The following is a 24,495-nucleotide window of genomic DNA, read 5'->3' as shown; positions in this document are numbered from 1 at the left end:
CAGCTCACCCACCGCACCAGTAGCCCGCACTACCCACAGAGCAACGGTGAAGCTGAGCGAGCAGTTCGAACATTCAAGCGTCTCCTGAAGACCAACAACAGCCTCAACGATGCCCTACTCAGTTACAGGTCAACACCCCTCGCAAACGGCTACTCGCCAGCCGAGCTCCTGTTTGGTCGTCGTCTACGCACACACCTCCCATGTACAGCGGAATCCCTCGCTCCAAGTTGGCCTGATATTTCCAAGCTAAGGAAGTTCGAGGTGAGGCAGAAAGACCGACAGAGTGAGACGTACGACTCGTCACACCGAGCACAATCTCTGCCACCATTGACCCAAGGCGACCGAGTCTGGGTGCAAGATCTCGCTTCCGAAGCCGTGATTGCAGACCGCGTCTCCGACAGATCCTATATTGTCACGACCGACAACCTGTCAGAGTACCGCCGCAACCGTCGCCACGTCAAGTTGCTACCTGATGTGCAACCAACACCAACACCGCAGTTGAATGTCACTACACCTGCAGAACCTCCATCCGCTGATGTCGAGTTCCAGCCTATCTTGCGCCGATCAGCACGTCCATCCCGGCCGCTGAACAGACTCGACCTGTAAACGCATTAGTCATTGCTCATGCTATGATCACTCCAGTCGCTGACGCTGATGATCGTGAACTGCATGTAGTATTTGTGTGTCTCTACCCTATCTCCTCTGTTTGTATATGACTAAATATTCTTCGAGCTGTTACCTCTGTAACCTCTCTCTCTTCGAACATAAAAAGGGAGATGTTGTGGTCCCGTTGTTGTACCCGATCCGTTCCGGGATCGGTTACCCATATGCATTCCCGTACTGTGTACATATATGGATCCTGGTTGTGCATCTTTATCTTTCGTTGTTCTATGTAAATAAACTTTAGTTGTTGTCTGGGACTTGTGGAGTGAAGTTGATCTATGGAGTGCAGGAACTAACTTGATGTTCACTCAGGAACATTACAATCACCAAATAGAATAACTCCTGCAAAGCCAACTCACCAGCTCTTCGATTGGGACCATTTCTGGTTTCTCCTTCTTCTTCTTGCCATCGACCAGGCCTTCTTCTTCGAGACTGCAAAGTCACAAGATCAGAAAGACAACCCAAAAAATGAGGCCCATGAAAAACAGGCTTGCAAAGGAATGGACAGGGAGCGTGCACGTCTGTTACTAATTGTCATATCCTATAATTATCAAATGTAGGCACATACGTGTACATCGGGGTGACTGCAGTAGCTAAGCTCTGTACACTCATGCAAAATGCACCCCACCTACCATGATGAAACTAGCCATGCATGACATCGTCGACAGACATGCTTTGTACAGCCTGTGAGTGTCTGTCAGTGTCAGTGCATTCCTACGTAGCTACATTCACACTCATAGAGTCATAGTCTAACTCATAGAGTCATACTACTGAGAGTCATGGCTGGACCTGCCAGGGATTTCCCCCTCTCATCCAGCAGTGCATGGAGCATTGGAGGGTACTTCACTGCACTGCCTGCAGTTCACACCCACTGCACCTGGGAGTGCTACTCTGAGTGCTCAGTGTGCAGCCAGGCATACCTGAGTGTGTGGCTGAGCATGAAATCACAATTATGTGGCCATGTGTATACAGTCACCCAGTAGGCAGTGCTGCAGTAGTGTTGGTCCCAGGTGTCCCTATGTCCCCCTGGCCTAGGCTAGAGTGACTAGCACAAGTAGTTGTGACATTGACACTTGAGTACTACTAGTACTGAGCCTCATATTCAAGCTTCAGTACATCATCATCATGGTCATGATGCTAGTAATTATTACTAGCTAGAATGAAACATCTCCAGAATGAAGCAGGGTTTGATGAATGAGGAGATCAGCCACACGCAGCTGAGATTTCATAAGAGAGATCCCAGACACATCACTTCCAAACGGAGCAATTAATTTAAAAATGCAGAAAGAAACACACACGCGGCGTGACAATCCTGCACAGCTGTTATTGCCAATGACTATGTTACTGTAGACCTGATCTCACACGTTCCCTGGGGCATCTACTGCCTAGTAGTACTAGTACTAGTAGTAGTACGAGAGTAAAGTGCAGTTTAGCGTGTATTTGCTTGTGATTTCCTTTCTTCTGTTTGCTTGGCATTTTATCGCTCCACAGGTACCCTCGGTCTCAGGTGCTCTCACATTTGTGCAATTGTTGATTTTGGTCCTGAATTGTCCTCCCTGTTGCTTTGCTACCGTCCTCCTCCTTCCTCCACCTTTTTTTCTTAATTGGCCTCATTATGGCATTCGCTTCCATGTAATTGGGCTTGTAGCCCGTGTGTACTTGCGAATTCAAATAAAAATATACATACATACATACATACATACATACATACATACATATCCGATATCGTACATGTACATGTACTGTGAATGTTCAGCGTCACAGTCCTGTCAACTGCTACTACTAGTACTAGTACTTGTCTATATTCTCATCGAACCAACGCTGAAACAGCTACAATAATAATTCTTGTACATGTACATGCAGTGATACATAGCGAGATGACACCACCTTCAATACTGGCATGGCATGGCAATAGTCATTACCAGCTTAGCGTTGGACATCGGCGCGGTAAATAATTACGTACCGGCTGATTCGAAACACAAAATCGCTCTGGACTCCCAAACACACAGATAAGTAATTTAGTTGTAGAGTGCTGCGCAAAATACCCTTCGTCCTGAAACTGCAAAGGTGATGGTTGCGCGCTAGGCGGCGTTGGCATTACATTGCATGGACATAACTGCTCTTAGACTAAGGGTAGCGTGACAATCCACTAGTTCACCTGAAAGTCGTCCAACCCTACAATCATGATTTCACAATGTCAGACTACCACTTACTCGTCATCGCCAACGCTCTTGGAGTTCTTCGCCGAGGCATCTTCCACCGCTTTGCTGTATGACGATTGACGCTGTATGGGTGTGAAGGTGCGAGTCGCTGGCTCCACTCCACCATCCGCAGCTTCACTTTCCTCCAAAGTTCCCGGCATTGTGAGCACGAAACGGACTACTACTACTAGTACTAGTATCTGAGCGATGCCACTTGAAACCACACGACGATAGATATTTGATTTGACCTAGTACAATGGTTATGGTGCAAATGAATACAATAATATGAAGTGATTACTAAGTTAAGAGTCCACACGTGCTATACTACTAGTACTAGCAATTATTTTCCGCCTCCACAACAAGCATTAGAATTTGGATTTTGAGCGCTTGTTTACCACTGATTGTCCGCGTCACGAGGGAGCGCTTTTATAGCAGCCCGACCATCATCATGACGAGCCATTTCACTTTCTGGCCAATCAACACGTTCTACTTACATCATTGGCGCCGATCGATCATAAGACGGACTCGAGACCGCATCTTTCGTATAAAACGAGTTACGTATAAATGTTCTCATCTGCATGTACATGCGCATGCAGCTCCGACTACGTAGATCTACTACTACTGTACTAGTAAGTAGTAGTATTCATCATTGTACTCTGGACCAAAATCGCCCTTGCGAGCCAGTTGCACTAGAATCTAGATGACGGCGTGATGACAGTTTCACTAGAGTAAGACAGAGCCATGCGCTATCTTGCTTAGTATCTAGACTTCTAGAGACAGTCGGTTGCGTTGAGTGTTGTTGGGAGTACTGGGTCTCTACGTCTCTACGTGGTCTAGGACGACTATTAGTATTATGGACTTGGAGTAGATCTCAATAGGCAATAGGATGTTTACCATGATGGTTTACGTCGGGGCGCTATCTTCATGGTCGGAAATGCAAAAATTAATAGTAAAGTCGCTAACTGATAATGTGGATTGAAGTACATCACTACATGATACAGACTCAGTGTAAGTACATTGTAGATTTCCGGACAGCTGCTAGACATACATGTAAGTAAGTAGTTATTGTGCTCTAACTGCGAGAAATACAACCTCATGTACGCGTACATGTACATACCGGTATAAACGTATGTCATGTACATGAGATTGTACTATGTCACATAGTTTGCTATGATAGCGCACATTTCAGAAATCCGAAAATGTGCCTTTCAGGTCAAGTAACAGTTTCTCCTTCTTGCCCGGCCAGCGATACTGGATACGAATCGACTGACAGTGACTGTAGATGCTGTACCGGTAGTGCTGTTGAGTGAACATAATAATTATGTTGCGCTTAGCATGTTTTCGATCTGTTCAAATAAAAGGTCTGCTGAGGCAAGAAGCACAGTGACTCGTACCCCTTGGTCTACTGTTCATTGAAAACCCAAAGGCTACTAGTACTAGTATAATAATACTACATGTAATGCTCTCCACTACCGGGTCACAAGGTATGTGTGCAGCTCATTCCCAAAAGTGAAAACCCCGAGGCAGAGTCCAGGCACAAAATTAGGGTCCATATCACTTTACTTGCCCTGACTGCCATGCCAGGAGGCTGAGTGCGGATCATGGTTGGAGGCTGAGTGCGGATCATGGTTGTGGGTGTATCAAAGCCGATGGTTTCACAATGATTCACCGCAAGCCCGGTGACATGTCATTCCTCATCTACAGACTCCGACTAGCTTTCTGTCTAGCCTAGGAAAAAAAATAGTAGGAGATCGAGAGTCTACCAGTACACAAATGCCATGGCACACATCATGACCTGGGCCATGGGCGGGATATGACAATGTCAGCTTTCGTACCTTCTTCACTGAACTACACTGTCTACAGAGCTAGAGTGCAGACAGAAGTCACACGAATCAGACACTGAGCCAGCAACATGATTCCGAAGGCCGGCTTTGTAGGATAGGAGTACTCCGAGTAGGAGCTACAAAACTCAAAAGCCGGTTACGATGTGTAGCTATGGCCTACATGTATACAGACAGTCTACACTCTACAGACAGTACAGTACAGACAGTAGCTAGCTGTCACTTTTTTTGATTTTGCCATCAATATTATTGATGATGTAATGTGTTCCAGCTGCCCAATCAGCGTTGGAGACATACGCAAGCTCTCGTCGATCGAAGATGTGATGTCGCAATCAAAAGGAAAAGCATTGAATGAAAATCTGCTCGGCCGTGAAAACGGTGAAACGGTTGACAAGTAGCAGCTGGCCGTGCAGCGTAGCGTGCAGCCTGCATGCAGTGCAGGGCTGGCTGGTGCTAGGTTTCGCGGCGTTTCACCCGTTCATATTTTGTGCGAACGATCTTGCATCGTGCATGCCAGGAACGACGTTACGTAACGTCGTTACCTTCTCTCGTTCTTTCATCGGTCAAATAAAAGACGTATGTAAATTTGTGGCTAAGGTTGCGGCACCACCATTCTGATCTGCTGACCCAAGCATTCTTTTGTGCTAACTTTAGCCGAGCAGATGCCGAAAATACGCACACCGACGCCCACGCTCCTAGGTCTATAGGATGAACTCCACCCAGCTACTGTTTCCGCTGCGGGAGGGAACACAACAGGTGTTGTAGGTGCCTCGTACTCGCAGTTCTATCATTATTTTTGTCATCATTCTGGCAAGGCGGTGGTCGCAGAACGCTAGCTAGACGAAAGGGCGCAGGGACTCACTATAATTAAAAGTCGGCACGCTATCTGTATGGATAACATCGTGATAGAGTGAGTGTTGTGTTGTTTGAAGTTTTATTTTAACATCGCAAACCAAACGGGCATTGATGCCCAATATTATGATGGCGTAGAATAAAAAGTGTGGCTCGATATTAAAAGCTGCACTTGAGAAAATGAGAAAACAGTCAATAGGAAGTATTTGTACCGGTAATTACAAATTACAAGTCAAGTTCGAACGAAGTAACAATCAGGGAGAAATAGGAAGATGAGGACCTATGCCAGAGGGAGGTGCTATTCGGCCATATTAACCGTAGAAAAACACTTTCAGCAATCTTTTAAACGGGGTTGGACGACGAGTGGACGTGAGTTCCCGTGGCAGGGTGTTCCAAAGCTTCACGGCGGAAACCAATGGTCGGCTGTCGCCAGATGTTCGCCGAGTTAAAGGGGAAGTTAAGGCAAAAATCAAAATTTCACCAGTTGTAGTCTTCGGGGTGCTGAGTCGAATGGTCTTGGTCCGAGAAAGCTGAGACGCTCCCTTCCTACTTGAATCCCAATCGAACTCGCGCACTTCCACCGAAACTGGGTGACTGCGCCCTACTAGATGGGGATTTGTATGCAAAATGTCACTAAAAGCGCCATTTCGTTCTTATGAAAGCACGGATGACCGCGATTGGCCCATATGTTGTAGTCTTTTGGACGCTGAGTCGACTGGTTTTGGTCCGAAAAGGCTGCGATGCAGCGTTCCTCCTTTATTCCCAATCGAACATGGTTGAACAGGCGGTCACGTGCTCCTGCGTACACCAGTCACCTGGTCACCGTGCCTGCAGGGTACAACTTACTAGCCTGTTTGACCTTTTTTGGGTGCACTCCTGTCACTCGAGTTGAACTCGAGTTGAACCTTGGTGTGAAAGTTGTCGCCTGCTGGCGTGGTGACCAGATGATTTGGGCACCCAGGAGCACGTGACCGCTTGTTCAACCATGTTCGATTGGGAATAAAGGAGGAACGCTGCATCGCAGCCTTTTCGGACCAAAACCAGTCGACTCAGCGTCCAAAAGACTACAACATATGGGCCAATCGCGGTCATCCGTGCTTTTATAAGAACGAAATGGCGCTTTTAGTGACATTTTGCATACAAATCCCCATCTAGTAGGGCGCAGTCACCCAGTTTCGGTGGAAGTGCGCGAGTTCGATTGGGATTCAAGTAGGAAGGGAGCGTCTCAGCTTTCTCGGACCAAGACCATTCGACTCAGCACCCCGAAGACTACAACTGGTGAAATTTTGATTTTTGCCTTGACTTCCCCTTTAACGGAACAACGTATTTGCAATTGTCATTGCAAGTGTGGCTGCAGTATTTCCGCGAATACAAGACCCCGTCCTGTAATTTTTGAAGACAGTGTGAAGTGGGTCTTTCAGATTCAAGTATGGTCCACAACTAACCTTTTCGGGTTGATTGTGGATATCCAGGGGACTCGTATTATTAGACCCTGGAAGGCTGTTGGTTTGCACACTGGAGGTGTGTGATAGCTAGATCTCAGGTCGTTGAATGTCTCAGTAACATGTCAGTTTTGTGCCCTGGTATCGCACTTTCTGACTGCTTATTATAGTGTTACAGTCGTGGATAGGTAGTTGCTTCATAGCTCGTTTCCATGTGATTCCTTCAGTTTGACTTGAGATTCTGCTGGGCATCACAAACAATTTTCTCTGTTGAACCTACCGTACAGTACCTGCTTTTGTAATGTAATGAAAATAATACACAATGCAACCTGAACTGAACCTCAATATATAGAACACAAGGGTACAACAAAATCTTACCTGACTGTGCGCGAGGCGATATATATTGCTAAAGCCCTTATTCCCAATCTAACACGGTTGAGTAAGCGGTCACGTGCTCATGCGTACACCAGTCAGTCGCCTGGTCGCCGTGCCTGCAGGCTACAACTTTCAAACCAAGGTTCAACTCAAAGGTTCAAAGGTTCAACTCGAGTGACAGGAAAGCGCCCAAACAGGCTGTAGGTGGTAGCCTGCGGGCACGGTGACCAGGTGACTGGTGTACACATGAGCACGTGACCGCTTACGCAACCGTGTTCGAGTGGGAATCAGGGCCAAACGCTGCATCGCAGCCTTTTCGGACCAAAACCAGTCGACTCGGCGTCCAAAAGACCACAACATATGGGCCAATCGCGGTCATCTGTGCTTTTATAAGAACGAAATGGCGCTTTTAGCGACATTTTGCATACAAATCCCCATCTAGTAGGGCGCAGTCACCCAGTTTCGGTGGAAGTGGCGAGTTCGATTGGGAATAAAGGAGGAATGGAGCGTCTCAGCTTCCTCGGACCAAGACCATTTGACTCAGCACCCCGAAGACTACAACTGGTTAAAATTTGATTTTAGGGTATAATAATATTCGCGGGATCCGCGTCGGCATTGCTTGAATGTTCAGAAACACACAAACTAGCATTCGCATCCGCAGGCCACGACTATGCCTGTTCACCTTAGTGGCGAATGCAGACCTCACAAGTGATAATAGGTTTTTCATTTGACCCAACGAGACCACACGACGCTTGCAGACCACAGCACGAACAAAGAACAAAGAATTAATTCTCACAAGTGAGTCAGGGGAGAGGAGGTTAGTCTCTCAACCAATCGGGCGTGTAACGGCCCATAACCCTGTAAACTGCATCCTTGTTATTCTCACTCCGAGCTGTGAGTACCCAGTTGACCGTGGGTGTCGGCGCAGTTCAACGAGCGTAAAACGTCTTTTTACACGCTCCCTGCTACCAGTGCGGGTCTTGAACTCGGGACCTCATGATTCGCAGGCAGGCCTGCAAACCAATCGGCCATATGTGTTGGTTTAGGGTATACCTCCCCTTTAACGGTGTGTACAGAAGATTTGCAAAAGTTGTGTTTTGACATCGTAGTACCTAACACTGTAGTTCTCCCATTGTTGTTATGCTGTGCATTGCTGCTTTCACTTTGTGTTAGGCACCCGGGGCATTGTGTGGGCCATTGTGTCACTGCTCTTGCCGTCTACTGAGAAAGCTGGTTCATAAATATGGTGCGGGTAAGCACACACCTGCCCACATGCGCTCTCTAGACTGCAAAGCTATTCTGGCAGAGAGCTCTCCTTCTCATCTTTGCAGCCTAGAGAGCGTGTGGGCAGGCGTGCATTTACCGCCATATTGGCAGGTGTGTGTTTACCACCATATTTATCAACCATAAGTACAGCTGCATTGGTGTCTTCAACTTCATTCTAATGAGAAAGCTGGATAACAAAATTATAAGGATTTGTGCTGCTGCTCATGTCACCAATTTAGTCGAATTTACCGATTATGAAGAGTTCTAGATCATCGGGTGCACTTGAAAAGGCCTCATCGGATTCACCATTGGCTTCTGTGCGATGTGTTCTAACATTGAGTTACATTATCCGTTTCAGAGTAGCAACACACATCATCTTCTTCTCTTGGTTCTGTGTGTGTGTTGAGCAGCGTGCCTTTGGAAGATGGTTGAGCGGTAGACATGGCCAATAGCGAGCCCAAAGGAGTCCGAGTGTTGGATGAAGGTGATCTTGCGAACGCGGCACATGGCGCTGGAGCAGCAGCCAATCTAGCCAGTTCGGAAGAGATTGATGCACTGTTAGATCTCTTAGATCCTGATGGCCTTAAAGATCCCGAGCCGACCCTTGCCCAAGAGCGGGATGTGCGCTTTAACAGGTCGACTCTGCAAGAAGATCGCGTCATGATCACCCAGGTAGCAGCGGAAAGCAAGAATACAGTCAGAAACACCCGGTGGGGCGTGAACGGATTTGAAACCTGGCGCGCAGCCGCAGAGAATCAGGACCGCAAGATTCCCTCCCTGTATCAAGCGACAAAAGCTGAACTCGACTATCACCTGCCAAAATTTATCAATGAAGCTCGGCGACGGGACGGTGCTCCTTATCCGGCAAACACGCTTTACCAAGTAATGTGCTCCATTCAGAGAGAGCTTAGATCCAGTAGAGCTGACTGTGCGCTTGTGTGCTTTGTCGACTTCAAGCAGCCGTGCAGAGACTTCCCGCGGACAGTTGCGGCTCTGGAGGCGAAAATGAAGTCGTTGACCCAGGAGGGATACGGCGACTCTACCCGTCCAGCAGATGTCCTGACGATTGAAGATGAAAGAAGGTACTAGTATGTGAGCTGCACGGTGTGTGTAAGTGTACCTTATCATCAGCAAGAAGTGCTCTAGTGCATTTTGGGACAACTTGACAACAACACATGGGCCTGTACGACACTTCTGATCAGCAAGGACTTTCTCCTCTCAGAAAGCAATTGTGAATAAAGAAGCTCTCAAAAAGGGGCTTAAAATACCGGCTTCAAAATAGTACCTTGCACCCAATAATAGGCTTAGCTTTCTGGATTATGTACTTCCAAGTATATATGTGTGTACATATACTTGGAAGAACACAAACACCCGCGAACACCAAATACTGCTGTCCTATGCTTGCTAAAATGCGTGAAACTTGAAGTGACAGCTACATAGCCTTTCACCTCCGTTGTATGTTCATACTGCTCTGTACATTTGTGCATTGAGCACTCTGCTTTGAGCTGCCTCCACCGGCCTTGTTTATACTTGAAAGTACATAATCCAGAATGGTAAGCCTATTATTGCGTGAAGATATCCGTTGTAATGACATTGAAATGTGTTGCAGTGACTAAGTATGAGATTATTCATCTGTTTGAGGGATTGAAAAGGAACCAAGTGATGGTATTATTCCCGTAGCTATGCAGAAGACGTTACTTCAGTAACGTCTGGCGCTAGCCAGGGTCCACACAGCTTTAATTTGGTATTTGTGTGTGTGTTTGTTTGTTTGTTTGTGTCACGCCTGGCGCTATCCGTATCTGACGGCAAAAAAAGCATAGGATGTTATAAATTTTTCAATTCTCCTATTTTTTTCAGGCATATCCTGGGATTCGAACCCGCACTATCGCCCTACATGCATTCCCCCATGCACTTCGCATTCATACCCATTCTTCCAAGTTGCTTCACGTTTGTTGTGTATCGTGTCGGAGAAAGGTCTTCTGGGGTGTCGTCGAGATCTCGTTGCGACCGTGACTCCTGCTTGTCTCCCTGGCTAGGTGCTGCTTGCTTTGCTTTTTTGCGTAGTGTTTTTGATTATTGTTTACTATTGCGTATTGTTAGTGTTCGTTGTGATTTGGTACAGTACTTGTTACGAGATACGACACATTGTGTAGTGTGTGTTTGCAGCACGAAGAAGACTGCTCACCAGAACGGTTAGCTCAGGAGCTTGGGCTTACCTTGTGCAATCACAGTTCATCAGCTTGGACATTGCGCTTGGTCCCATGCGAATAACCGACTAGAATAGTAATTATTTCTTCGTTGCATTTTTGAATTGTGTTCTTGCTAGCTCGTTGATTTATTTAGTTGATGTGTTGATTTGTGTTTGATTACTTATTTATTTGATGCGCGATTTATGTGCGCTGATTGCGTGATGGCATGCAATTATGATCATGCTTGCGCCAGCTAGCTAGATGCCTGCGCCGCGCACTGATGTTGAATGAGTTAGTATGCGCCCCGCGCTGTTCATGCATATATGGTACATGGTGTGTAATGTTTGCCGCACACGCGTATACGTGCCTCGCCTCGTACTGCTTATGTGCCGCGCGCCGTACTATTGCTGTCGCTTTGCCGCCAAATTTAGCTTCCGCTTTCCGAGCGCTGTACGCTCTTCTGTACGCTCATGCCAAAGTTGGACGCACGTTGTGGCTGGCCAGCGTTTTACCCCTCATGCGTTGTTCTTTTCCTTGATGCTGTGGTTTGTTTTCTTTAGTGTTCTAGAGTTCTCTTTCCGATGTAGTTCGTATTTTTCCAGTCTCTTCTTCTCAATGTATTCTACTGTTCATTCATTATAGTCCGTAAAGAATTACGTGACCTTTTGTCTTGTGGCGTCTGTGCGATCCTGAAACTTTTGAGGTGTTAGTAGTGAACACAACATTTTGGCGACCACGCCAGGATCGAGACGCGTGAACATGGATGAGGTAGAAGCGAAGCTGATCGCAAATGGTCAAGCTTATGGCTACACTGGAGAGGCATTGCGTACTTACGTAGAGGAGCGTATCGAGAAGCACGAGGAGAAAGTGCGTGCAGAAAGAGAGCGCGACGAACGAGCAGGAAGTAGATTGGAAAGGAAAGATGACGAGCAGCTGCTTGCGAGGATTGCAGATTTGGAGTTGCAAGTCCAGCACACACGAGAGACTCAGAGTGATGAGAGCACTTTGTTGAATACGACGAATGGCAGTTTAGCGAGCAAGAGGGCTGCCATCAAGATGCCGAAGTTCGACGGTAAGCAGACTGTTGAGACCTATCTCGAACTGTTCGAGGATGTGGCAAAGCAAAATGAGTTCAGCGACGACGAGTACCTGATCCGTTTGCGCGTGGCTGTTGCTGGCAGCAAGTTGGAAGGTGCATGCTATGGCTGCAACACCTTTGCCGAAGCGAAGCGCGAGCTGCTGATGGCGCATGGGAAGACCGCCGACAAAGCGTGGCAAGCCCTGATGGCCATACAGCAGAAAAGTGATGAGAGTTTCTACCAGTTTGTGGTACGAGTGACGCGCGAGACGGAGAAGTGGGCAAAACTCGCCAGGCCTAGCCGTACCTCTAGCCGCGGACAAATCGGTGAGCTGGACGACACTGAATTGTTCGGATGTGTCGTACGTCAAGTCCTGCTAGAAGCTGTGTCGGCAGAAACTAAGGCCTTCTTGATCGAGAAGAGATGTTACACGAAGGACTTGAAGGCGTTTGCGGAGGATGGTATGGCTTACCAAACAGCCCACGGACGTAGCAAGCTGAAGCCTGCCAAGTCTAGCACCAGCGACAAACGTATACCGTTTGCGTCGGCAGAGTGTTTGACGGTCAGCGTTGATGAGGCTAACAAGAAATTGTCAGCTATGGCGTCTGTAATGTTCCTGAGTGAACATCAAGTTAGTTCCCGCACTCCATAGATCAACTTCACTCCACAAGTCCCAGACAACAACTAAAGTTTATTTACATAGAACAACGAAAGATAAAGATGCACAACCAGGATCCATATATGTACACAGTACGGGAATGCATATGGGTAACCGATCCCGGAACGGATCGGGTACAACAACGGGACCACAACATCTCCCTTTTTATGTTCGAAGAGAGAGAGGTTACAGAGGTAACAGCTCGAAGAATATTTAGTCATATACATACAGAGGAGATAGGGTAGAGACACACAAATACTACATGCAGTTCACGATCATCAGCGTCAGCGACTGGAGTGATCATAGCATGAGCAATGACTAATGCGTTTACAGGTCGAGTCTGTTCAGCGGCCGGGATGGACGTGCTGATCGGCGCAAGGTAGGCTGGAACTCGACATCAGCGGATGGAGGTTCTGCAGGTGTAGTGACATTCAACTGCGGTGTTGGTGTTGGTTGCACATCAGGTAGCAACTTGACGTGGCGACGGTTGCGGCGGTACTCGGACAGGTTGTCGGTCGTGACAATATAGGATCTGTCGGAGACGCGGTCTGCAATCACGGCTTCGGAAGCGAGATCTTGCACCCAGACTCGGTCGCCTTGGGTCAATGGTGGCAGAGATTGTGCTCGGTGTGACGAGTCGTACGTCTCACTCTGTCGGTCTTTCTGCCTCACCTCGAACTTCCTTAGCTTGGAAATATCAGGCCAACTTGGAGCGAGGGATTCCGCTGTACATGGGAGGTGGCCATAGGGAGTGATAAACGTCGTCAGCAACGACGCTTCCTCGGAGAGTGGGATCTGCCAGAAGCCAGACGTGGTGTCCAGCGTAGAGAATATGGTAGAACCGTTGAGTTGTGCGAGCGTGTCGTCCACGGTCGGTAACGGGTAGTGCTCTCTCTTGACGCTGGCATTCAGGCGCTTGAGGTCTACGCATACACGCACGTTGCCGTTCGGCTTGAGGACCGACACGAGGGGTGAACACCAGTCGGTCGGCTGCTCGACTTTTGTGATGACACCTGCTTTTTCCATACGCTCCAGCTCGGTACGAACCTTGAGGCGGATGTGTATTGGAATGCGTCGAGCATTTACACAGTTGTATGGTTTGCAGTCTGGCTTCAACTCAATCTCGACTGGCTTGCCTAGCATGCATCCGATTTTCGGCTGGGCATCTGAAGAGCCAACATGAAGACGTTGTACTAGGCCCATCAGTTCAGATGTCTGCCTGCTCAGCAAGTTGACACCACCAGTGGCAATGACCAGGATAGTGACTGGGTACTGTACATCACGGAACACAGCACAAGTATGGAACTCACCCTGTATCGTGAGCTGGTTCCCATCAGGCCCAATCATACGTGTCTGGCACGGACTGAGTACTGGCGGTGCAGATAAAGCGTTGTAGCTGGCCTGCGTCATAATGTTGAGATCAGCTCCAGTGTCGATTTTGAAATCGAGGTGTGAGCCGCACAGATCCAGTCGTACTATCCACGGCTCGTCAGCGGTGTGGGTAGAAGCAGCTCCAAGGAAATTTTCGCCGACGGGGTCCGACTGCAAGTCAAACTCAGCTACATGCACATAATCGTTGTGTGCTGCACTGGCGGAGGCAGACCGGCAGACGCTGGCGAAGTGTCCAGACTTACGGCACTTGTTACAAGACTTGTCCTTGGCAGGGCATTCGTCACGGTTCGATTTGTGGTCTTTGGAGGAGCCACACCACGAGCACTTCTTACTGTTGCTCGAGTCTCGTTGGGACTTGACCTGTGGTCGCTTTCCCGTCGATCCGTAACTTGCGTAAGCAGGGGACTTGCCGTGTTTCCGTTGCGGTGAGGTAGCTGCAGCAGCTTGGCTCACCCGGGGCGTTTGCTGGGCGACCTCGGCGTTTACGGACTCCGTTTTGCGTGCCAAGCTCACGGCAGTCTCGAGTGTCAGCTGAGCGTGATCCTCGAGCTGTAGCTTCTTCGAAACTTCTCGGTTCGTCATATGGGCCACCAACCTGTCGCGGATACGCTCATCTGACTTGTCAAACGCGCAATATTTGGCTGCGGCACGGAGACGACGCACATACTCTTCCACGGATTCACCTGGGTTCTGGACACACCTTTCAAACAATGTCCGTTGGTGGATTACGTTTACACCCGGGCGAAAATACTTGTCAAAGGCCTCCAGTACCTTGTCGAGTTTCTTCTTATCATCCGCGGACAGAGATAGAGACTCAAAGATAGGATCGGCTTCGGCTCCCATGGAGTAAACTAAAGTGTCTACTTGGCGTTGCCCGTCCGCCTCGTCCAATTTGGACAAAGAACTAAAGCGTTCAAAACGGGTCTTCCAGAGTGGCCATGCTTCTGGGGTGGAGAAATCGAACGGGGCAGGTACAGGAAATTTGGCAGACGACATGACTAACTGCTACTTCTGACACCATGTAATGTTCCTGAGTGAACATCAAGTTAGTTCCCGCACTCCATAGATCAACTTCACTCCACAAGTCCCAGACAACAACTAAAGTTTATTTACATAGAACAACGAAAGATAAAGATGCACAACCAGGATCCATATATGTACACAGTACGGGAATGCATATGGGTAACCGATCCCGGAACGGATCGGGTACAACAACGGGACCACAACAGCGTCTGGGCACCGAAACGCGTACGTCAAGGCAGAGGGACTGTGTTTCAACTGCCTGAGACCAGGACATCGAGTGATGAATTGTCAGAACAAGGGTCGTTGCAAGCACTGCAACAAGCGACACCACAGTCTACTGCACAGAGAGGACAAACAGGTAACATCCGAACCGATAGCCGAATCGAAAGTCGGTACGTATGAATGTAGTGCAAACAGCGTGCACTTGATGACCGGCGTGGCTGAGGTACAAGGACCTAGCCGAAAGGCCAGTGTACGCATATTCATCGACCCAGGTGCGCAGGCATCGTTCATCACCGCGCCACTGGTGAACTCGCTGCAACCGGCACACCTTGGATCGCAAACTGTCAGGCTGAAGGCGTTTGACGTGGAGCCGAAGTTTGAAAAGATGGACAGGTACCGTGTCACCATCAAGGGTGCAACGAAGTCCATTTCCGTCAATGCCTGGCAAAAGAAGTCGCTAGGTCTCCGGTTCGATCCGTTAGCAGACAGCACAATTGCACGTTGGCAGTCACAGGGATTGCAGCTGTCTGATGACTCGACAAAGGCCGGATCAAGCGAAGTGCACATGCTGATTGGAGCTGACTACTGCAATGAGTTCCTTCTCCGCAAGGAGCAAATCAATGGAGAGACGGCCTGGCACACTGAAATAGGCTGGGTGCTGTCAGGACCGGCTAATAGTGAAACCAAGTCAGCGACCGTCAGTGTGAGTTGTATTGAACTTGACCGACTGTGGAAGATGGAAGAGGTGCCGGAAATAGCTGAGACGTTACCGGACTTCCCGATAGAGCGGCAAGGCCCTCATTACCAAGTGGGATTGCTATGGCGATCTGAGAAGCGTCCGCCAGCCAACCTCAACCAAGCGATGGCAGCGGCACACTCACTGCTGAAGCAGCTACAGAGACGAGGTCAACGTCCAGCGTATGATGACGTCCTCATCACTGAGTACTTGAAGCTGGATGCCATTGAAAAGGAACCGCATCCGGAGGAAGCCGGCTATTACATGCCGCATCATGCCGTATTCCGTAGCGACGCCTCAACGACGAAGACACGGGTCGTCTTCAATGCATCCGCCGCCTGCACCGGAGCACAATCCCTAAACGACATGGTCGATCCCGGGCCATCACTCCTACCGGATCTCACTGGTATCCTCCTCAGGTTCCGTGAGTATGAATGTGCTGTACAAGCCGATATTCGCAAGGCTTTTTTTATGATCGGAATGCGTGAAGAAGATAGGCCATATCTGCGTTTTGTTTGGCCTGAGATAGGTAGCGAAGAAATGTGTATCTGGCGTTTAAAGAAGCTGCCTTTTGGAGTGAATTGTTCTCCTTTCATACTTAGTGCTGTGCTGCGCTTTCATCTCGATAGTGCATTCGAGTCTGCTTCTGCTGCTGAGCGTGATATCATAGAGCTGCTGCTGCGTAGTTTTTATGTTGATGATTGCGTTTCTAGCTTGCCATGCTGTGCGGATGCTGAAAAGCTGCAGGAGTATAGCGTTAATGTTTTGCAGGGAGCAGGCATGGAGTTGCGGAAGTGGCGAGGGAACACGATGACCTCAGACCCCGAGGCTGGTTCCAAGGCACTGGGTATTGTGTGGAACACCGAGTCAGATTGTATTTCGGTGGCTGCGCTCGGTGATGTTGAGTGTCCCAAGGAAGTGTCTGGTTGGTCTCGTCGTGCGTTGTTGCGTTGTGTTGCCGCTGTGTTCGATCCGCTAGGTTGGGCGTCACCCGCAGTTGTGCCAGGCAAGATGATGTTGCAAGAGAGTTGGAAGCTCGGCGGTGGTTGGGATGACCCATTCCCTATTGATTTGGCTGTCCGATGTGCTTCATGGTGGGGAGAGCTCGCAGCGCTTTCTTCCGTTAAAATCCCCAGATGGATCGGGTGTACTCCAGATGCTCCAGTCACGTTGCATGTATTCTCAGATGCATCCGAGAAGGGCTATGGCTGTTGTTTCTATGTTGTGTCCGGTTTGACGTCTTCTTTGTTGTGTGCGAAGGCGAAGGTTGCACCTGTTGTACGTCCCACTCTTGCGCGTCTGGAATTGTCGGCTGTGTGTCTTGGCGTGAAGATGTTGTCCTTTGTCGTCAATGAATTGAGAGTGCCAATTGAAAGGATTGTGGGGTGGACAGACAGCCTAACCACATGGCACTGGATCTCAAAGCCGTCGTATCACTGGAAGACGTATGTTGCTAATCGAGTTGCTGCAGTGCAAGAAGTTTCGCAGAAGCTGCAAGTAGAATGGCGTCACTGTCCAGGAGTTAGCAACCCTGCAGATCTTGTCTCGCGTGGTGTCCCAGTGTGTGACTTGCAGAAGGAGATGTGGCTGCATGGTCCGTCATGGTTGAGCGATGAGTCTCAGTGGCCACCAGTCATCTCGTTTCAGAGCACCAATGAGTCCGTCACCGAAGCACGCGTGTCGGCTGTGGAGGTTGACACTCCAGTTGTTTGGCCGTGGGAGAAGTTCTCCAAGTGGCAACGAGCTCGCGGTTTGGTCGCAAGTATGCTGTCATGGCGACACAAGGGTGTTTCGCGTGCAGAATTGATTCCATCTGCTGAGTCTGTGATGTTTCGCGCCATCCAAGAGCAATGCTTCCCCAAGGAGTTGTCCCAGTTGCGGAGCAAGGAGCCACTGAAGAAGGGTTCGAAGCTGTTCAAGTTGTCTCCGTTTCTGGATGAAGCTGGTTTGCTCAGAGTTCGTGGTCGTCTGCAGGAGAGCGATCTGTCCTACGAGGTTCAGCATCCGATCATCCTGGGCAGATGTCATCTAAGTGAGTTGTTTCTGCGTGATGCTCACCTTCAGCGAATGCACCAGGGTGTAGAGAGCGTGCTTGCGTTTCTACAACAGCAGTTCTGGATTCTCGGAGCTCGTCGGTTTCTTCGTAGCGTGTCGGAGAAGTGCATTGTTTGCCGCAGATTTCGCGCACAGACTGCTGCTGAGGAGATGCCGCCGTTGCCCTCAGACAGGGTGAAGCACCACCAGCCATTCGGTCTCACAGGTATTGATTATGCAGGTCCGCTGTACGTGCGCAGTTCATCAAATGTTCAGAAAGTGTGGGTCGCACTCTTCGTGTGCGGTACTACTCGCGCAGTGCACCTAGAGCTCGTGGATAGCCTGTCGACAGAGGTGTTCCTGCTAGCATTGCGTCGTTTCATCGCCCGTCGTGGGAAGCCGCTGCGTATACGTTCAGATAATGCTACGACGTTCAAGTCCGCCGCAGACAAGGTGGCAATCCCGTGGTTCTTCAATCCGCCATCTGCCCCGTGGCATGGAGGGTTCTATGAGCGTCTGGTGGCATGTGTGAAAGCTCCCTTGAAGAAGGTTCTCGGTCGAGCGTCATTGAGTCGAGACGAGCTGTTCACTGTCTTGACGGAGATCGAGAGAGTCGTCAACTCTCGACCCCTCACTCCGGTTTCTACGGATGTAGCTGACGAGTCGCCGCTGACTCCAGCCATGATGTTGGGAGACATCTTTGCAACCGGTATTGCCTCGTCTGACAGACCACTCGATCCACGGCAGTTGTCCGCTCGAGTCAAGTATGTCCACACCGTCTACGAGCACCTCAACCAGCGTTGGTCGTCTGAGTATCTCATTCGTCTCAGTGAGTATCATCGGTCGAAGTCAACTCCGCTTGTCGTGAACGACGTTGTGTTTATTGCCGACGACAACCGGAAGCGGCAATCATGGCGCTTGGGTAGGGTCGCAGAGCTGTATCCTGGAAGAGATGGCAAGTGCAGGGTGGCCAAAGTCCAAGTTGGCCAATCGTCCATGCTACGGCCCATTCAACGCTTGGTTCCGTTGGAAGTAGCGAAGGAGCATGTTGAGCCGCCTGCTGTGGACGCTGAGCCGCAGCCGCAGACACCCGCGAGCGCTGATCCAGTCAACGTCGTCAATGATGTTGAAATACCTTCGACGACCGTTGAGCCGCAAGTTACGCGTCGATCTCGTCGTACCGTTCGACCACCACCTCGTCTTGATTTGTGATCAGTGTGGTTGAAGCCCTTTGGTGGGGAGAATGTTGTGTATCGTGTCGGAGAAAGGTCTTCTGGGGTGTCGTCGAGATCTCGTTGCGACCGTGACTCCTGCTTGTCTCCCTGGCTAGGTGCTGCTTGCTTTGCTTTTTTGCGTAGTGTTTTTGATTATTGTTTACTATTGCGTATTGTTAGTGTTCGTTGTGATTTGGTACAGTACTTGTTACGAGATACGACACATTGTGTAGTGTGTGTTTGCAGCACGAAGAAGACTGCTCACCAGAACGGTTAGCTCAGGAGCTTGGGCTTACCTTGTGCAATCACAGTTCATCAGCTTGGACATTGCGCTTGGTCCCATGCGAATAACCGACTAGAATAGTAATTATTTCTTCGTTGCATTTTTGAATTGTGTTCTTGCTAGCTCGTTGATTTATTTAGTTGATGTGTTGATTTGTGTTTGATTACTTATTTATTTGATGCGCGATTTATGTGCGCTGATTGCGTGATGGCATGCAATTATGATCATGCTTGCGCCAGCTAGCTAGATGCCTGCGCCGCGCACTGATGTTGAATGAGTTAGTATGCGCCCCGCGCTGTTCATGCATATATGGTACATGGTGTGTAATGTTTGCCGCACACGCGTATACGTGCCTCGCCTCGTACTGCTTATGTGCCGCGCGCCGTACTATTGCTGTCGCTTTGCCGCCAAATTTAGCTTCCGCTTTCCGAGCGCTGTACGCTCTTCTGTACGCTCATGCCAAAGTTGGACGCACGTTGTGGCTGGCCAGCGTTTTACCCCTCATGCGTTGTTCTTTTCCTTGATGCTGTGGTTTGTTTTCTTTAGTGTTCTAGAGTTCTCTTTCCGATGTAGTTCGTATTTTTCCAGTCTCTTCTTCTCAATGTATTCTACTGTTCATTCATTATAGTCCGTAAAGAATTACGTGACCTTTTGTCTTGTGGCGTCTGTGCGATCCTGAAACTTTTGAGGTGTTAGTAGTGAACACAACATTTTGGCGACTCAAATTTTGTGCACGCGCACATGTTGTCCAGGCGTCAGGGGCCCAGCCTCCCTGCCCATCCGACCCGCCACACACAACAACGAAACTGAACTGAGAGTTCTACATAATTTCTTGACAAGACGGAGACGGACAGACAAGAAGACCGGACACGACGAGGTAAACTGAAAACTGAAGAAAAAGACTAACATTTATGGCAGCATACGAGCATGCGAGCAACAAAAAACAACGTATGAGAATGACGTAACCGTCACTTGGATCATGTACAAACTATACATGCAACCAAAACCAGTCAAAGCAGAACGCAAAACAAACCAAAATAAACGAAAGGACCACAACAAAAATGAGCCATGAAAAGTCTTTCTACCGATACACAACATATTCCCCACCAAAGACCTTTTCAGGGCTCTACGAGGACTGCGAACACTGTGCCCTACGAGTATACGCCGCAAGCGTACTAATCAAACTAACTACAAGAGGCAACAAATAAACGATCGACACGCCAACAAAACTCCAACGAAAGTCAACGTCCGACCAGGGACAAACAAATCAAACTCAAACAAATCGAGCAAACCGAACTACCAAACTCGAACTACCAAACAACTCGAGCAAAACAAACTAATCAACAACTCGAGCAAACCGAACTACCAAACTCGAACTAACAAACAAATCGAGCAAACCAAACCACTCAAACAAATCGAATCAAACTAATCAACAAATCACAGCAGGAGCACCTTCCAAACTCCGCGTCACACTCACATGGGGTTATTTGTTCACGATGCGTTTTCCTTCGCACCGTCCTTGTCGTAGGAACCAGCCACTCCTCGCAGACGTTTATCCGTCTTCGTCTGCCCTCAGCGCATTCAGCTCCACCGACTTCCGTCGTACCAACCTCGTCGTCTTCACCAGCCACCTCGCGGGACGTCCCTGCCCTCAGCGCATTCAACTCCGGCGGACCAGCCACTCCTCGCAGATGTTCATCCATTTCATCTGCCCTCAGCGCATTCAGCTCCGACGAGCCAGCCACTCCTCGCAGACGTTTCCTCGCTCAGCGCCTTCAGCTCAGACGACGTCGTTTTGGTGATTTGTTCTCGATGCGTTTTCCTTCGCACCGGAGTTCCTTCCAGTTCCTCGTCTCCCTGACAATCCTGGCGTGGTCGCCAAATTTTGTGCACGCGCACATGTTGTCCAGGCGTCAGGGGCCCAGCCTCCCTGCCCATCCGACCCGCCACACACAACAACGAAACTGAACTGAGAGTTCTACATAATTTCTTGACAAGACGGAGACGGACAGACAAGAAGACCGGACACGACGAGGTAAACTGAAAACTGAAGAAAAAGACTAACATTTATGGCAGCATACGAGCATGCGAGCAACAAAAAACAACGTATGAGAATGACGTAACCGTCACTTGGATCATGTACAAACTATACATGCAACCAAAACCAGTCAAAGCAGAACGCAAAACAAACCAAAATAAACGAAAGGACCACAACAAAAATGAGCCATGAAAAGTCTTTCTACCGATACACAACAACGTTATTATCTTGCGTTTGAAAGCCCTATTTGAATATTGCGGGCAGCTGTATGTGGCCAGCTGTGTTTGATGGTACAGTACGGTACGGGAGACGGTGTCGTATTACCCTCGATCGTACCTGTCCCGTACCTATTCCCTACCGTACCGTGCCATCAAAGACGGCTGGCCACAATGCATATTCAAATAGGGCTTTCAAATGCAAGATCACAATGTGAAACAACTTGGAAGAATGGGTATGAATGCGAAGTGTATGGGGGAATGCATGTAGGGCGATAGTGCGGGTTCGAATCCCAGGATATGCCTGAAAAAAAAATAGGAGAATTGAAAAATTTATAACATCCTATGCTTTTTTGCCATCAGATCACATTGTGAAACAACTTGGAAGAATTAGTATGTATGCGAAGTGTATCGGGGGATGCATGCAGGGCGCGCGATAGTGCGGGTTCGAATCCCAGGTTATGTCTTAAAAAAAGAGGATTTTTTTTAAAAAATTTATAACATCCCTATGCTTTTTTTTTTTGTCTAGGTCATCAAGGCAAAAAAGCATAGCGTAGGGCCCTGAGCTTCCAAGCTCTCTCGTTTATTTGATATCCGGATTCGATCTCTATACCTGAAGGCATGCCACCCGGATCTTTATGATTCACTGCTCAGGCTTTGGGAGAAGGGTATCTTCTCTGCTGAGAGCGCAGGGTCACTCTTGCACACGGTCTTCTACTATGTCGGCAAACTCTTTGGGCTGGGCCTGCACGAGCAAGAGCATCTTATGCTTAGCCAAGTGATGTTTGGCTGTGACTGCCGTGGAAGGTATGCTACATCTTGTTTAACGTTTAAACCATTAATTTTGGTTGTTCACTGTGTTGCCATTGCTTGCTGGTGCGGACGTTTCCGTTTCGTTTTGTCCAATTCCATTGTTCTATCAGGTGTGTTGGTGTAGGAGAGGACACTGCGTACTAAATAAGAATGTGTTTCTACCCTCTGTGATGCCCTTCTTGATTTCAGGTTTGTAAGTTTGGATGGCGGTAAAAACAAGGTCCGCCAGGGTGCTCTGGAGCAGCATAGCGCTGCCTTCGAATCCGTCCAGCACTATGACGGCACTGAAGGTGTCGACGTTCATTTCCTGCACGGTGAGCAGCAGAAGACGGCCACAGTGCCTGTCTTGGGCCTTGTCCACCTGGTTAGCATGTATTGTAATCACATAGCACAGTTTGCCGCCGAGACAGGTGACACACGCTTCTATCACAGGCCGCTTGTGAGCAGTGGCAAAGGCTTGCCTTGGTTTAGCAAGCTATCGGCCGGGCACCACGCTCTGGCAAAGATAGTGCCCGAGATTACTAGAGCCGGCGGGTTGCACGGGAACTTCACATCGGATACTCCGAAAGCCAGCTGCCCCGTCCATTTGCTCGCAAAGGACCCGGACGGACAGCCAATAACAGAAGAAGCAGGGCCGCAGTCGGTCAATGCTGTGCACGAGCGGGCTGCCGAAGAGCTGATGAAACTAGATTCCAACACCCTAGAGCCTGCGGCTAAGCGGTCGATGATGATGATCACCGGTGACAATGCCAGTGTTCCCACCGTGATGCCAGGCAAGCCGTATTTCCCTGACATTGACATATCTAGTGGCTTTCCACTGCCAATGGCAGTGTCTAGCAGAACGTGATTGTCATTTGACTCTGTTGGATTGCTACTTGTACTGTCACTGTATGTTGCATAACAGTATAATCCAACCTTGAGTGGGTACTTGCAAAACATCCCAGCCTGTTTTATTTCCCATGGTATAACAACGAGAAAAGCAAAGACAATTAATAGTACAATTAACTCGAAAAACAAGCACCACGCGAAATATCTATTGAATATACTGGGCGTAAGCGGCACTACTCGAAGTAGTTTGTGTGCAGACAACAGTTATTGCTCTAGTGCTAGTTGCAACCGCATTCCTTCTTTCCTTTTACGTTTTTTAACACTTCAGCGTTCGTCCCCGTTTAATATAGTGTCAAATCCTTTGTCGGGCCGTTGATTTCGTGTGGTCCACCAGTCTCGTCTCGGTGCCGTATTCTGTGTGTGATAGAAGGTAGTTAGCGGTTAGCTGTGTGCCACTCACTACATTTCCGCAGATTTCCTACTAACTTGATGAAACAACTAAACACACACTAGCATTCTCAGCAGTATACGCCTGCTGCGCCGGTGGTTTTGATTAGAGTGAAGAGGAAGGGGGCGCCTCCCTAGGGTCTGGGTGGTGTTACAAGCATTTTTATTCTGCGGACATAGACCAGAAGCATGTACTGTAGTAAAGTGGAGCTTGGATGTAGTGACACTCCAACACTGGCAACACTGGCAAGAAACATGCTCTTATTAACTTATACTGGATACCAGTATGTCAATAAAACTGGTCCCGGCATACTGACAACACTGTTGCCGGCAACCTGTCGCTGTTGTAATGACCAATGTCGTTATATCCAAGCTTCGCAACAACAAGAGGACGAAGAATGTGTTGTGACGCCGGTGTTCCACCATGCACTATGCAATCATCAGACAACAGACTATCCAAGCTTCACTTTGGGAACTCTAACTCTGAACAGCCGTGCAGTGTTGGTCCGAATCAGCAACTTCCTCCATCGCCGCCCTGCATTACTACATGTACTAGTAGTAGTGCAAAAATGCATCACCTACAATAGCATCATAGTTCATACGTCACTGGACTAGGCTGGCAGCATATGTCTGGCAGTGCTGTCGAAAAGATTTACCATAAATGTCATGAAAGCAGCACAACTG

General features: G+C 48.7%; 2 protein-coding genes across 3 annotated transcripts in view; one reads left to right on the top strand and one right to left on the bottom strand.

Moving 5' to 3' along the window:
• Positions 1-3,202, bottom strand: part of LOC135815135 (ATP-dependent translocase ABCB1-like) — a 38,431-nt gene extending 35,229 nt beyond the window's left edge. The window contains exons 1-2 of the mRNA XM_065328380.1: positions 2,877-3,202; positions 1,023-1,095 (exon numbers count right to left, since the gene is read on the bottom strand). Of these exons, the coding sequence (XP_065184452.1) occupies positions 1,023-1,095; positions 2,877-3,025 (222 nt within the window). The 5' untranslated portion in view covers positions 3,026-3,202. The remainder of the gene's footprint in view (positions 1-1,022; positions 1,096-2,876) is intronic.
• Positions 3,203-5,242: 2,040 nt separating this feature from the next.
• On the top strand, positions 5,243-23,728 carry LOC135815134 (uncharacterized). Of its 2 annotated transcripts, XM_065328378.1 has the most exons (4): positions 5,243-5,615; positions 9,051-9,722; positions 22,378-22,530; positions 22,726-23,728. In XM_065328378.1, exons 2-4 carry the CDS (start codon positions 9,082-9,084, stop codon positions 23,381-23,383), a joined length of 1,452 nt encoding a protein of 483 aa, XP_065184450.1. In that variant the 5' UTR covers positions 5,243-5,615; positions 9,051-9,081; the 3' UTR covers positions 23,384-23,728. The 2 variants fall into 2 exon arrangements, with proteins under 2 accessions (XP_065184450.1, XP_065184451.1); XM_065328379.1 differs by lacking the exon at positions 22,378-22,530.
• The last annotated feature ends 767 nt before the right edge of the window (positions 23,729-24,495 follow it).

This window comes from Sycon ciliatum, chromosome 4, assembly GCF_964019385.1.
Source record: "Sycon ciliatum chromosome 4, ocSycCili1.1, whole genome shotgun sequence".
NCBI lineage: Eukaryota > Metazoa > Porifera > Calcarea > Leucosolenida > Sycettidae > Sycon > Sycon ciliatum.
Note: the sequence above shows the minus strand (reverse complement) of the source record. Positions and strands in the feature narration are given on the sequence as shown.

Excerpts from the sequence above, each read along its gene's own strand:
- LOC135815134 (XM_065328378.1), top strand. The coding sequence starts at position 9,082 with ATGGCCAATAGCGAGCCCAAAGGAGTCCGAGTGTTGGATGAAGGTGAT. Across the intron at positions 9,723-22,377 it reads ACGATTGAAGATGAAAGAAG|GCTTTGGGAGAAGGGTATCT; the intron begins GTACTAGTATGT and ends TTCACTGCTCAG. Across the intron at positions 22,531-22,725 it reads GGCTGTGACTGCCGTGGAAG|GTTTGTAAGTTTGGATGGCG; the intron begins GTATGCTACATC and ends TCTTGATTTCAG.